General features: G+C 21.0%; 4 protein-coding genes across 4 annotated transcripts; 1 reads left to right on the top strand and 3 right to left on the bottom strand. All coding sequences in view use genetic code 6, as the record gives it.

Moving 5' to 3' along the window:
- Positions 1 to 248: 248 nt before the first annotated feature.
- On the bottom strand, positions 249 to 2623 carry TTHERM_000954169 (AMP-binding enzyme family protein; the record flags this gene model as incomplete). The annotated part of the gene is made up of 3 exons (XM_012798121.1): positions 249 to 412; positions 462 to 709; positions 762 to 2623. The coding sequence occupies 3 exons, from the start codon at positions 2621 to 2623 to the stop codon at positions 249 to 251; spliced, it is 2274 nt and encodes a 757-aa protein (XP_012653575.1).
- A 701-nt stretch (positions 2624 to 3324) lies between these two features.
- TTHERM_00954160 (AMP-binding enzyme family protein) lies at positions 3325 to 5546 on the bottom strand (the record flags this gene model as incomplete). Its single annotated transcript, XM_001018039.2, has 2 exons — positions 3325 to 3787; positions 3844 to 5546. 2 exons carry the CDS (start codon positions 5544 to 5546, stop codon positions 3325 to 3327), a joined length of 2166 nt encoding a protein of 721 aa, XP_001018039.2.
- Positions 5547 to 6477: 931 nt separating this feature from the next.
- On the bottom strand, positions 6478 to 8729 carry TTHERM_00954140 (AMP-binding enzyme family protein; the record flags this gene model as incomplete). The annotated part of the gene is made up of 3 exons (XM_001018037.2): positions 6478 to 6641; positions 6693 to 6940; positions 6997 to 8729. 3 exons carry the CDS (start codon positions 8727 to 8729, stop codon positions 6478 to 6480), a joined length of 2145 nt encoding a protein of 714 aa, XP_001018037.2.
- Positions 8730 to 10071: 1342 nt separating this feature from the next.
- On the top strand, positions 10072 to 14639 carry TTHERM_00954130 (tetratricopeptide repeat protein; the record flags this gene model as incomplete). Its single annotated transcript, XM_001018036.2, has 13 exons — positions 10072 to 10110; positions 10168 to 10217; positions 10294 to 10383; positions 10639 to 10728; positions 11428 to 11517; positions 11769 to 11858; positions 13238 to 13327; positions 13445 to 13534; positions 13668 to 13757; positions 14017 to 14106; positions 14229 to 14315; positions 14399 to 14473; positions 14558 to 14639. The coding sequence occupies 13 exons, from the start codon at positions 10072 to 10074 to the stop codon at positions 14637 to 14639; spliced, it is 1053 nt and encodes a 350-aa protein (XP_001018036.2).
- Between the last annotated feature and the right edge of the window lie 391 nt (positions 14640 to 15030).

The following is a 15030-nucleotide window of genomic DNA, read 5'->3' as shown; positions in this document are numbered from 1 at the left end:
TAAAATTAATTTAGTAGTTTAATTTGTTATTTAGTCATTTTTTTTATATTTCTTTTTAGTTAGAGTTATCAAAGAAAAGACTTACTTACTTATCAATCAATTAATAAAGTTTTTTTATTTAAAATATAAATAAATTAATCATCCAACAAATATTCAATATTTAAAAAAAATTATATCGTCTATTAAATTTTTTCACTTTGAGATATTTAAAAATTTATAAATTCATTATTAAATAATAAAAATTATTTTCAACTTATATGATCAATATTTAATGAAGATAAAATTCTTTTGTCTAATTCTTTTAAATTTTAAGTTTTTGAGCATCTTTATAAGAATTATTCTAATTCACAAAACTGTAAATAGTCAGATTGAGAAATAGCAAACTGCTTTTCAAAATGAGAAAGATTCTTATCTATTTAATAAAATAATTTTTAATTTTTAAGCTATTATTATGCTTATACCTAGAATTATCTCGTCAGAGTTTTTATCAAATTTAGACTTTAATTTAAAGTCTAAGTAATTTTTAGATAAGCCAATAAGTTGCAGGGCAGCTAGCTGATCTGAATTCAAAATGAGCATGACTGCCTTTTTCAAAAATTGTATGTCTTTGAAAATATTTTAAATATTCATTTCTTTCTTGATTTGAGAATCAATTTCTTCAACTTAATTTTTAAGATTTTATAATTTGCTACTTTTTTTCTTGCAAATACTTTTAAAAATTAATTTCATATAATTATTCTAATATGAATTTAAAAAATTACTTTGCTTTAAAAATGAGACTCTAAATGAAATTTTATACTTTTTAATTTTTTATTGCCAACTATTTATTTTTAAATGTGTTCAATATAAAATTTAGTTGTGTTGATTTTATTAGATCTTTTGTTTTAGTTTAAATTTCTTAGCCAAGATTGATCTTCTTACAATGAATAGATTTTTATGTTTATCCTGAGTAATTTTAACTAATGACTTTTTATAATAAATATTTCTATTAGTTAAAATTATATGTTTAAGATGAGGAAACTGTACCCATACTCAAATTTACATTTTGTTTTATTTTTTAAGAAGAGGTAATATTGCTATTTTAATCATATTAAGACTCACTTTTTTATTCTTAATATTTTTACTAAAGCCTATCATTTCTATTTAGTATATAAGGTGACTATGTTTGCTCTAAATCATTTATAAGTTTTATATTAGATAGATTTTGTTTTAATTTTTAAACAGAAGTAAAACTGTTATTTTATTCATATTAAAACTCACTTTTTTATTCTTAACTTTTTAACGAAATCATATCATGTATATTTAGCATTTTAGGAGACTAGCTTCGCTCTTAATCATTTATAAGTTTTAAGTTAACTTTTTGTCTATCCAATTAAATCTTAGATTTCTGAATAAACTAAGGTATTTAGCTTTGTTGATTTAATTCTTCCTCTTCTTTGAACTCAATTTTATCTTCTTCTTATTGTTATTCCTCCTATCCTTGATAACTTTACTATTAAGCATATAGCTGAAGATTTTATTGCTCCATTTGAGTGTTTTTGTATTCTTTATTTAAAGTCATCATTTCAAGATATTAATCTTAATACAAAATTTTTAAGAAAAGCATAAAAATATCCTTCTTCAAAGAGTTTTTAGAAAAAATTCTACCTAATGAACCTAAAAGCATCAAAAATGCAAATATACTATTCACAAAAGACATAACTTATGGGAGAGAAGAGTATTAAATTTTAATTTGCTGAACTATTTCGTCTGGGTATATCAGCAAAACGCTATAACTCCCAACGCCTATTTAATTAAAGGCATACGATCTATCTATAATTTAGGATTCTTTTCTATACTAAATAGGAGAAGAAAAAGCAGATTCTGTTTATATTATGGATCCTTTCGTAACAGATGTGATTTGTTTTTGAACAATTAATTGAGACAATACTTATTAGTAAGCTATTGTATAAACATAAGCATTTCTATAGTTAACTTCTGTTAGCTAAGAAGTTGTGTTATATTAAGAAGTATAGAGCTTTAGTCTAAAACCTGCGTTTCCACCATTAACTATGTTATCAATTTCAGTTTAGTTTGCACAATTGCTTGGGATTGTTTATTTAAAAAGATCGACATCTAAGCATCCGTACATAAAAATCTATATTTAGGATTGTAAATTTGTATTTGTGTTTAGCGCTAGTGTATAATTAGATACTTTTGAAAAATCCAAGCACTTATAACCAATTAGATTGGAGTCATCACATTCGATTATATCAATAGGAATATGTATTACATCGGTTTAGTTATTTTATTGATAATAAGCTTAGTAAACGATATAAGTTAAGTTTTGTTATTTTTCTAGTGATTCGATGCTTAAATTTAAATCATAATCAAATCTGAAACCAATTAAGTTGTTTGTAAGGGTCATTTCTATATTTCCATTTGATATAAAGCTTTGAGATCTGAAACTTGGCTCAATTTAATTGTGTATAAATTACTTCATAATGTAAACAAAATATGAAAAAGTTAATAAAATGATAACAGAGGTTAAAAGTGCTCCTATAAATGTGCCTTTTTTCACCTATTTTTCATTTATATTGAACTAAAATTACTAAGAAAATAAGTCGAAATATGAATAGTTCATTATTTTTATATTATTTTTCTTTATTATTTTTTAATACTTTACTTTTAATAGTTCTACTTTTTAAATTATGAATTTTTTGTATTTAAATATTATTAAATATAGTATTCCTTCAAGCAAAATCACTTCATATGGAATTTCACTTTTGTACTATTTACAAATAAATGATAATAAACTAGAAAGCAAACTTAAAATTTAAAATTGAATATCTGAAATTATATAATTAAATTAAAAAATCATAAAACAAAGATTTTATTTATGATAAAAATTAAAATAAAATTATTTATTTATTTAATTAATTTACTTTATTTATAGCTAATCCAGGAATTAAATTCTTAATTTTCCGCATCCATAAGAATTTAATATCTGAAAATGCTATAATAAATGTTTATACTGTGATTTCTCTAAAGAAATTTTAAATCTTTCCTTCTTTTAATATAAATCCATTTAAAAAAATTTGAAAAAAGGTTTCTGTATTTTGATTAATTTTTGTAAAATATAAGAAATCAAATATATAGAAAATAATAAAGATTTAAAAAAAAAAATATTCATTAGTAATATAAAAATTATTTGAAATATCACAAATCATGATATCATGATCTGTGATATTTTAAATGCAGGAACAGCTATAGTTTATTAAATTTTTTCACTTTTAGATATCAATAAATTCAAATATATATATAATTATTTAATAAATATAATTTTCAATATTAATTATCAATTTTTAATGAAGATAAAATTCTTTTGTCCAATTCTTTTAAATTTTAAGTTTTTGAACATCTTTATAAGAATTATTCTAATTCATAAAACTGTAAATACTCAGATTGAGAAATAGCAAACTGTTTTTCAAAATGAGAAAGATTCTTTTCTATTTAATAAAATAATGGTTAAATTTTTTAAGCTTTTATAATGTTTTTACCTAGAATTATCTCGTCAGAGTTTTTATCAAATTTAGACTTTAATTTAAAGTCTAAGTAATTTTTAGATAAACCAATAAGCTGCAGGGCTGCTAGCTGATCTGAATTCAAAATAAGCATGACTGCCTTTTTCAAAAATTGTATGTCTTTGAAAATATTTTAAATATTCATTTCTTTCTTGATTTGAGAATCGATTTCTTCTACTTAATTTTTGAGATTTTATTATTTGATACTTTTTTTCTTGCAAATACTTTTTTTTAAATATTAGTTTCAAATATAATTCTCATATAAATTTTAAAAAATTACTTTGCTTTAAAAATGAGACTCTAAATGAAATTTTATACTTTTTTATTTTATATTGCCAGCTATTTATTTTTTAATGTGTTAAGTATAAAATTTACTTGCTTTTATTTTATTTGATCTTGTGTTTTAGTTTAAATTTCTTAAGCAATATTGATCTTTTTTAAAGAACTAGATTGTTATATTTATCCAAAATAATTTTAACAAATGTCTTTTTATATATTTTTTTAATAGCTAAATATTTAAGATGAGGAAACTGTACCCAAACTCTAATTTTGATTTTGTTTTAATTTTTTTGCAGAGACCATACTGTTATTTTATTCACATTAAGGCTCACTTTTTTATTCTTACTATTTTTACGAAAATCTTCTCTGTAACAGATAAGGAGACTAGCTTTGCTCTAAATCATTTATAAGTTTTATGTTAGATAGATTTTGTTTTAATTTTTAAACGAAGGAAATACTGTTATTTTAGTCATATTAAAACTCGCTTTTTTATTCTTAATATTTTTACGAAAATCTTCTGTTTAGCATTTTAGGAGACTAGCTTTGCTCTGAATTATTTATAAGTTTTATGCTAGATTTTTGTTTATCCAATTAAATCTTAGATTTCTACATAAACTAAGGTATTTAGCTGTGTTGATTTAACTCTTCTTCTTCTTTGAACTCAATGTTATCTTCTTTTTCCTGTTATTATTCCTCGTCTCCTTAATAATTTTATTATTAAACATATAACTGAAGATTTTATTGCTCTATTTGCATGCTTTATTTGTCTTTATTTAAAGTCATCATTTCAAGGTATTAATCTTAATACAAAATTTTTAAGAAAAGCATAAAAATATCCTTCTTCAAAGAATTTTTAGAAAAAACTCTGCCTAATGAACCAAAAAGCATCAAAAATGCAAATATACTATTTACAAATGACATTACTTATGGGAGAGAAGAGTATTAAATTTTAATTTACTGAACTATTTCGTCTGGGTATATCAGTAAAACGCTATAGCTCCCAACGCCTATTTAATTAAAGGCATATGATCTATCTATGGTTTAAGCTTCTTTTCTATACTAAATAGGAGAAGAAAAAACAGATTCCGATTATATTATGGATCCTTTCGTAACAGATGTGATTTGTTTTTGAACAATTAATTGAGACAATATTTATTAGTAAGCTATTGTATAAACATAAGCATTTCTATAGTTAACTTCTGTTTCCTAAGAAGTTGTGTTATATTAAGAAGTATATAGCTTTAATCTAAAACCAGCATTTCCACCATTAATTATGTTATCAATTTCAGTTTAATTTGCACAATTGCTTGGGACTGTTTTTTTAAAAACATCGATATCCAAGCATCCGTACATAAAAATCTATATTTAGGATTGTAAATTTGTATTTGTGTTCAGAGCTAGCGTGTAATTAGATACTTTTGAAAAATCTAAGCATTTATAACCAATTAGATTAGAATCATCACAATTGATAATATCAATAGGAATATTAACTTAATTGTTTTAGTTATTTTATTGAAAATAAGCTTAGTAAACGACATAAGTTAAGTTTTGTTATTTTTCTAGTGATTCGATGCTTAAATTTACATCATATTCAAATCTGAAACCAATTAAGTTGTTTGCAAGGGTCATTTCTATATTCCCATCTGATATAAAGCTTTGAGATCTGAAATTGGGCTCAATTTAATTGTGTATAAATTACTTCATAATGTAAACAAAATACGAAAATGTTAATAAAATGATAACAGAGGTTAAAAGTGCTCCTATAAATGTGCCTTTTTTCACCTATTTTTCATTAATATTAAATTAAAATTGCTAAGAAAATAAGTCAAAATATGAATAGTTCATTATTGATTGTTATTATTATTATTCTTTTTAATTATTCTTTACTTTAAATAGTTCTACTTTTTAAATTATTAATTTTTTGTATGAAATACTGTAATTTTTTGAATATTGTTATAAATCATTTTACTACAAGTAAAATCACTTCATATGGTATCTCCTTTTAGTACATGGAGTCTATGAAATCGATGACGATAAATAATTATCGAAAAGGAAGAGTATTTAGAAAATTAAATAAACGAAGTGAATGAATAAAACAAAGAACAAATGAAGAAATTATTTTAAAAATTAGAATAAAACAAAATAGAATAGGAACAAGAAGAATAAAGCAGGTTGTACAAAGAAGTAGTATTTTTAAAAGTTGTTATTATGGCAATTATATTTTTAATTTTTGTATCTTAAGTAGATGTCTTTTCTTTCTTTCGCATAGAAGATGCCTAAAAACCCATTCTACAGAGATTACAAAGTTTAGCACTCTTTAATCAATTGATTGAATGGTAAATAAAACTATAAAAAAATATTTTTTTATTTAATATAAAAATAAAATTAATTTATTCGTTTAATTTGTGATTTAGTCATTTTTTTTATATTGCTTTCTAGCTAAATATATCAAAGAAAAGACTTATTTATCAATCAATTAATTAAATTATTTTTACTTGAATTAAATATTAACTCATAATCAATATAAATATTTAATATTAAAAAAAATGATATTATTTGTTAAATTTTATTCACTTTTAGATAAAAGAAATTCAAAAATATTTTTTATTATTTCAAAAAATAATAAGTAAAATTTTCAACATAAATTATCAATTTTTAACGAAGATAAAATTCTTTTGTCCAATTCTTTTAAATTTTAAGTTTTTGAGCATCTTTATAAGAATTGCTCTAATTCACAAAACTGTAAATACTCAGATTGAGAAATAGCAAACTACTTTTCAAAGTGAGAAAGGTTCTTATCTATTTAATAAAATAATGGTTTAATTTCTAAAACTATTATAATGTTAATACCTAGAATTAACTCGTCAGAGTTTTTATCAAATTTAGACTTTAATTTAAAGTCTAAGTAATTTTAGGACAAACCAATAAGCTGCAGAGCAGCTAGCTGATCTGAATTTAAAATGAGCATGACTGCCTTTTTCAAAAATTGTATGTCTTTGAAAATATTTTAAATGTTCATTTCTTTCTTGATTTGAGAATCAATTTCTTCTATTTAATTTTTGAGATTTTATAATTTGATACTTTTTTTCTTGCAAATACTTTTAAAAAATTATTTAAATATAATTATTCTTATTTAAATTTTTTAAAAATTTACTTTGCTTTAAAAATGAAACTCTAAATGAAATTTGATACTTTTTTATTTTGTATTGCCTACTATTTATCTTTTAATGTGTTCAATATAAAATTTATTTGTCTTGACTTAATTAGATTTTGTGTTTTAGTTTAAATTTCTTAACCAAGATTGATCTTCTTAAAAGGACTAGATGATTAGGTATATCCTGAGTAATTTTAACTAAGTTCTTTTTAAAATTTTTTTTAATAGCTGAAACTAAAAATTTATGATGAGGAAACTGTACCCAAGTTCAAATTTAGATTTTGTTTTAATTTTTAAGCGGGGAAAATATTGCTATTTTAGTCATATTAAAACTCACTTTTTTATTCTAAATATTTTTACGAAAGCCTATCACTTCTATTTTGCAAATAAGGAGACTAGCTTTGCTCTAAGTCATATATAAGTTTTATGTTAGATAGATTTTGTTTTAATTTTTAAACAGAGGTAAAACTGCTATTTTAATCTTATTAAAACTCACTTTTTTATTCTTAATATTTTTACAAAATCCTATCATTTTAATTTAGTATTTTAGGAGACTAACTTTCAGAATAATTTATAAGTTTTAGGTTAGCTTTTTGTCTATCCAATTAAATCTTAGATTTCTACATAAACTAAGGTATCTAGCTCTGTTGATTTAACTCTTCCTCTTCTTTGAACTCAATGTTATCATCTTCTTGTTATTATTGTTATTATTATTGTTGTTGTTGTTGTTGTTCCTCCTCTCCTTGATAATTTGACTATTAAGCAATAAGCTGAAGATTTTATGGCTCCATTTGCATGTTTTTATTGTCTTTATTTAAAGTCATCATTTCAAGATATTAATCTTAATACAAAATTTTTAAGAAAAGCATAAAAATATCCTTCTTCAAAGAGTTTTTAGAAAACACTCTACCAAATGAACCAAAAAGCATCAAAAGCGCAAATATACTATTCACAAAAGACATGACCTATGGGAGAGAAGAGTATTAAATTTTAATTTGCTGAACTATTTCGTCTGGGTATATCAGCAAAACGCTATAACTCCCAACACCTATTTAATTAAAGGCATATGATCTATCTATGGTTTAAGCTTCTTTTCTATACTAAATAGGAGAAGAAAAAACAGATTCTGTTTATATTATGGATCCTTTCGTAACAGATGTGATTTGTTTTTGAACAATTAATTGAGACAATATTTATTAGTAAGCTATTGTATAAACATAAGCATTTCTATAGTTAACTTCTGTTTCCTAAGAAGTTGTGTTATACTAAGAAGTAAAGAGTTTTAGTCTAAAACCTGCACTTCCACCATTAATTATGTTATCAATGTCAGTTTAATTTGCACAATTACTTGGGATTGTTGTTTTTAAAACATCAACATCCAAGCATCCGTACATAAAAATCTATATTTAAGATTGCAGATTTGTATTTGTGTTCAGAGCTAGCGTATAATTAGATACTTTTGAAAAGTCTAAGCATTTATAGCCAATTAGATTAGGATCATCACATTCGATAATATTAATAGGATAATTAACTTCATTGGTTTAGTTTTTTTATTGATAATAAGCTTAGTAAACAACATAAGTTAAGTTTTGTTATTCTTGTAGTGATTCGATGCTTAAATTTACATCATATTCAAATCTGAAACCAATTAAGTTGTTTGCTAGTGTCATTTCGATATTTTCATCTGAAATAAAGCTTTAAGATCTGAAACTTGGCTCAATTTAATTGTCCATAAATTACCTCATAATGTAAACAAAATACGAAAACGTTAATAAAATGATAATAGAGGTTAAAAGTGCTCCAATAAATGTGCCTTTTTTCACCTATTTTTCATTTATATTAAACTAAAATTACTATGAAAAAAAGTCGAAATATGAATAGTTCATTATTGCTATTATTATTATTTATTTTCTTTCTTTTTAATAAATACACTTTGCTTTTAATAGTTCTACTTTTTAAATTATGAATTTTTTTATGAAATTCTGTAATTTTTTATGTATTGTTATATACAATATTACTAGAAGTAAAGTCACTTCATATGTCATCTCATTTTATTACTTTTATAAATAAATGACATTAAACAAGAAAGCATATTTTTTAAAATAAGTTTATTTTTAACACTAAAAATAAATAAAATTAAAAGAACAACAGGTACATAACCATTCAAAATTTGATCAAAGAATTATAAATAAAAACTTCGTTAGTAAAAAGAATGAATTTATTTTAATTAAATTAACATATTAATATTATATCACTTCCATGAAATTGAATTCTTACTAATGCTGAATTACAAGAATTTTATTTATGTATAAGCTATAAATCAAATAAATATTTTTTTACATTATATATTAGATAGTCAGAGACTTGACTCAAACCCCATTTTTTGAGTAATTACAATATATATGTAAATTTAATGAAAACCACCAAAAATTAGAAAAAATATTGAATATTATATTTGAACACTTTTTATACTATATATTTATATATTAAATACAATTTATGAATTTTATTGAATCTTGCATTTACATACTTTTTCATAAATACTTTAATATATTTTTTTTATTTTAAATTAAGCATAATCCAGGTATTAAAATATAATGCAATCCAGTTCATCATATTTTAATAACTGGATTAGCAGTAAATAAAAAATATATTTCATAATAAGTCAGGCAAACCATGAAATTTTTGTATGGCATCTTGCTATAATTAGAGATATTACAAATTTTCCTAAAATTACAGAGCTAAAACAGAAAAATCTACTTATAAACATTATTTTTATAATATTTAAGAACATTAACTACTAGGTTTTTTTCAAATATGACTAAATAAATTACTGGTCATCTCTAATTCCTACTATTTATATTTTTAAGTATATTTTTTAAATACGAATATTAATTTTAAATAGTGAATGTTAAATTAATTTTGTGTGATATCTCTTCATAAAACCAAATATATAAATTAATATTTGATAATTAATTAATTATTATATTTATTTGTTCTTTTTAACCATTTATTATTAATTAATTAATTAATTTTCATAAATTGCTATTCAATATTTTTGAAGAAAAAAAAAAAATGATATAATAGATTAAATAATATTATAATTTGGAAAATGTAATTATTAATTTTTTAATTAATATCCTTTAAATTTATATAAATTAATAAAAAAAGTTTAAAAGCTCTTCACTTTTATCTCATTAGGTTCTCCATATTAATTTGAGGTATATTTAATTAAAAATATTACTTTTATTATTATTAATATTTTTTATTTATTTAAATAAATAATTTTTATGAAAGAAATTATAAAATTGGTGCTTTTGGTGCATCAGGCTTATGTTCTGCTTTAGCAAATTGCATTAATATCTCAAATTTGACACTTGACCTTAGGTAAAAACAATTTATTTGTTTTGGATTGTGATATTTTTAATTATAAAAACAAACTAATAAAAAACAATAAAGCTCTTTTTTCTTTTTCTTTTTATTGTGCTTGCTTTTTTTTGTTCTTTCTTTGTTAAATTTGCTCATCATTTTATTTTCAACTTTTGCTTTTATTATTTATTTCTTACTATTTCATATTTTTTCTTCATTTTTTCCTTCTAATAAACTATTTAATGATATATTTTTTCTTCAATATTTAAAAAGTGAAAATTAAATTGGTGATGAACGTACATCAGGCCTAGGTTCTGCTTTAGCAAATTGCATTAATCTCTCAAATTTGAAACTTAACCTCGGGTAAAAACAGTTTATTTGTTTTGGATTGTGATATTTTTAATTATAAAAACTAATAAAAAACAATAAAGCTCTTTTTTCTTTTTCTTTTTATTGTGCTTGCTTTTTTTTGTTCTTTCTTTGTTAAATTTGCTCATCATTTTATTTTCAACTTTTGCTTTTATTATTTATTTCTTATTATTTCATATTTCTCCTTCATTTTTTCCTTCTAATTAAATATTTAATGATATATTTTTTCTTCAATATTTAAAAAGTTGGAATAAAATTGGTGATGATGATGATGATATACTCGCACATATAAATGCACTCAGAATACAACTTAAATTATATTATATTTATATTGATATATTTTATTTATATTATTTATTTATAGATTTTAACATTTATTCTAGATGCAGAAGATGCATAATTTGAAGAAAAATTTTTAAAAAAGGCTAAATTTAAAAATTTAATAGAAAAATCATAAAGATTGATATAAATTAAAATTAATAATATTATTAATTAATTTCTATTATAAAATTATTTATTTTTATATAAATAATATTCAAAGGCATCAACCATTCAAAAAAATAGTGATCTCAATTCACTAAATTTTTGAATGGCATTTTGCTATATTTATTTCTTACTATTTCATATTTTTTCTTCATTTTTTCCTTCTAATAAACTATTTAATGATATATTTTTTCTTCAATATTTAAAAAGTAACAATTAAATTGGTGATGAAGGTACATCAGGCTTAGGTTCTGCTTTAGCAAATTGCATTAATCTCTCAAATTTGACACTTGACCTCAGGTAAAAACAGTTTATTTGTTTTGGATTGCGATATTTTTAATTATAAAAACTAATAAAAAACAATAAAGCTCTTTTTTCTTTTTCTTTTTATTGTGCTTGCTTTTTTTTGTTCTTTCTTTGTTAATTTAGCTCAACATTTTATTTTCAATTTTTGCTTTTATTATTTATTTCTTATTATTTCATATTTCTTCTTCATTTTTTCCTTCTTATTATATATTTAATGATATATTTTTTCTTCAATATTTAAAAAGTGACAATTAAATTGGTGATGAAGGTGCATCAGGCTTAGGTTCTGCTTTAGCAAATTGCATTAATATCTCAAATTTGACACTTAACCTCGAGTAAAAACAGTTTATTTGTTTTGGATTGTGATATTTTTAATTATAAAAACAAACTAATAAAAAACAATAAAGCTCTTTTTTCTTTTTCTTTTTATTGTGCTTGCTTTTTTTTGTTCTTTCTTTGTTAATTTAGCTCATCATTTTATTTTCAACTTTTGCTTTTATCATTTATTTCTTATTATTTCATATTTTTTCTTCATTTTTTCCTTCTAATATGATATTTTAAACTATAAAAATGAATATAACACAAAAAGCTCTTTGAATATATTTGATAGCTTTATTTATTTTATTTTTTTATCTTTTTTATTCCACTCAAATTATTTTATGTATTAATTTAATTTTTAATTTAAAAGTTTATTCTATTTTGATATTTATTTTAAAATTTACACAAATTTATTATAAAATGTTTAGCTCAATGAATGAATCATTAGAACTCAAGGTAAAAAGCAAGTGTCTTAAATCAAAAAGATTAGTTGTCTTTTAGATAAACAAATGGTGAAAAAAGGATGAATAAATATAAAATGTTTGAATAGTATTATATATTTTATTATATAATATTTTGAAATAGTGTTATTAACCTAAAATATAAATAGATAGATAGATAGATTTTATTATTGATTTTATATTATTAAATATTATTCATATTTTTGTAAGTAAATAAATTATTTATAAAAAATAAAAAAATTAAATTTACTTAGATAATTTAATCCTCATAAGCAAACTCTCTGGTTTCTCCAAAAATGATCAAATAATTTGAAACTTTTAGTGTTATATTAAATCTTATTAAATTATATAAATGCCAAACTTTTTAGTTATATTTTAATCTTAAACATTATCCATCAATCATATTTCTATCCTTTTTTTATTTAACATGATTAATTAGATACCATGATTTAAATAAAACCTCAGGGAGAAATCAATTTTACTTTTTATTTTTACTTTAGTGTTAAAAAAAATTAATTTTAATTTGTAAAAGTAATAATTAAATTGGGGATCATGGAGCTTTTACAATAGGTACAGCACTTGGTAGCTTCAAATTCCTAAAAAATCTTATTTTTTAGATAGAGTCAAATTAATTTTTTATTTATTTATTTCTTGATTTAAATTGCTAAACAAATTTAAATATCTAATGATCTTATTAACTATTTTTGTTGTAAAGGCAAAACAAAATTGGCGATAAAGGAGCATATAACATTGGATTAGGCTTGAGTAACTGCACTCAGCTTACAAATTTATCATTTCACATTATATAAATTTATTTCATTTATTACTTTGGAAAAAATTATGTAAAAGATTATAAATTAAAACATAATTAAATAAATTTAAAATTTATAAAATGAATTTGATTTTTAACTAAGCTTGATTTTCATTTATAAAAGCTAAAATTAAATTGGGGATTATGGAGCTTCTGCTATCATTAAAGCACTTAGTAACTTCAAATTCCTAACTAATCTTGATTTTTAGATTTGGTAAACATTAATTTTATATAGATTTTTTAATAATTTAAAAAACCTTTAACTAAATATTTAATTTAATTTGAAAACAAATTAAAATATCTAATAAATTCATTTACTTTGTTTGAAAAGGGGAAATAAAATCGGTGATAAAGGGACAAAAAATATTGGATTAGGGCTAAGTAACTTAACTCAACTTACAAATTTAGAATTTAGGATATGGTAAAATTATTTCATTTATTACTTTTGAAAAAATTATGTCAAAATTTATTATATAAACTTAATTATATTCATAAATTTAAAATTTATAAAATGTCTTTAATTTTTAATAAGTCTTGATTTTAATTTATAAAAGCTAAAATTAAATTGGGGATGATGGGGCTTCTAACATTGGTACAGCACTTGGTAACTGCAAATTCCTTACTAATCTTACTTTTGACATTAGGTAGCATTAATTTTATATTTATTTATTGATAATTTAAAATTTTTTAATTTTCTTATATACTCTAAATCCTCATTAATTAAGGGTACCCCTCCCCCCACCCCCTTATCTTTGAAGCCTACTTTTCATAAAAAATTTTTTTGGCCCTTAATTTATGCGGCTCTTACTTAATTAATGAGGATTTAGAGTACATTATTAAATAAGTTTAAAATTTTTTAAATAGCTTTAATTTTAAATTAAGCTTGATTTTGATTTATAAAAGTTAAAATTAAATTTGTGATGTAGGAGCTTCTACTATAGATACAACACTTGGTAACTACAAATTTCTTACAAACCTTAATTTTTAGATTTGGTAACATTAATTTTATATTTATTTATTGATAACTTAAAAAAATTAAATTATTTTATATGTTTTAATTTACAATTTCAAATAAATTTAAATATCTAAAAAATTGATTTATTTTGTTTGAAAAGGGGAAAAATCGATGATACAGGAATATAAAATATTGCATTTGGTTTGAGTAAATGCTCTTAGCTTACAGAATTAGAAATTGGAATAAAGTAAATTAATTTCATTTATAACTTTTGAACAAAATGATATGAAAGTTTTTAAGATATTAATTAAAACATCTTCATTATATAAGAAATTATGAGAAATTTCTAAAATCCGGTGAAATAATCAACTGTAAAAATATAAAGGTATTGAATCTTGCTATAATGTAATTATTTTTCTTATTTAAAATTAGAAAATTAAAATTAAAATTTTTTATTTATCTAAAAAATAAATTTATAAATATAAAAAGAAATTTTGCAAAAGAAAGATAAACAGAATTAAAAAGATTAGCTTAAAAAATAAAAAGATTAGTTAAATTAAATGTTGTTTGAATTTATTACATAAAATAATAAAACATTGATTAATTAATTAATAATATGTATTTATATATCAAAAAAATATTGAAAATGATAATTAATAAAATAAATTAATATATTTTTATTTAATTCAAAGTTCTGACAAATCAATTATTTTAATATGATAATTTAATTTTATTAAAATAAATAATTAAAATGCTTTATATAACCTTAAAATAATAAAATGCATCTTTTTTAAATACAAAACTAAGGCATTTGCAATATACTAACTGTATTAATTTACTTTTTAATGTTTGGTAATTTTTATTTATTTTATTATCTATGAGACTTAGCTTCATTAATTTCTATTCCTGTTTTTTTTTATTAAAAATAAAATTTATTTTATAGTATATTTAAATTGAATAAT

The sequence above is a fragment of the Tetrahymena thermophila genome (assembly GCF_000189635.1).
Source record: "Tetrahymena thermophila SB210 genomic scaffold scf_8254602, whole genome shotgun sequence".
Taxonomy (NCBI): Eukaryota; Ciliophora; class Oligohymenophorea; order Hymenostomatida; family Tetrahymenidae; genus Tetrahymena; species Tetrahymena thermophila.
This window is presented reverse-complemented; position numbering and strand designations above follow the sequence as displayed.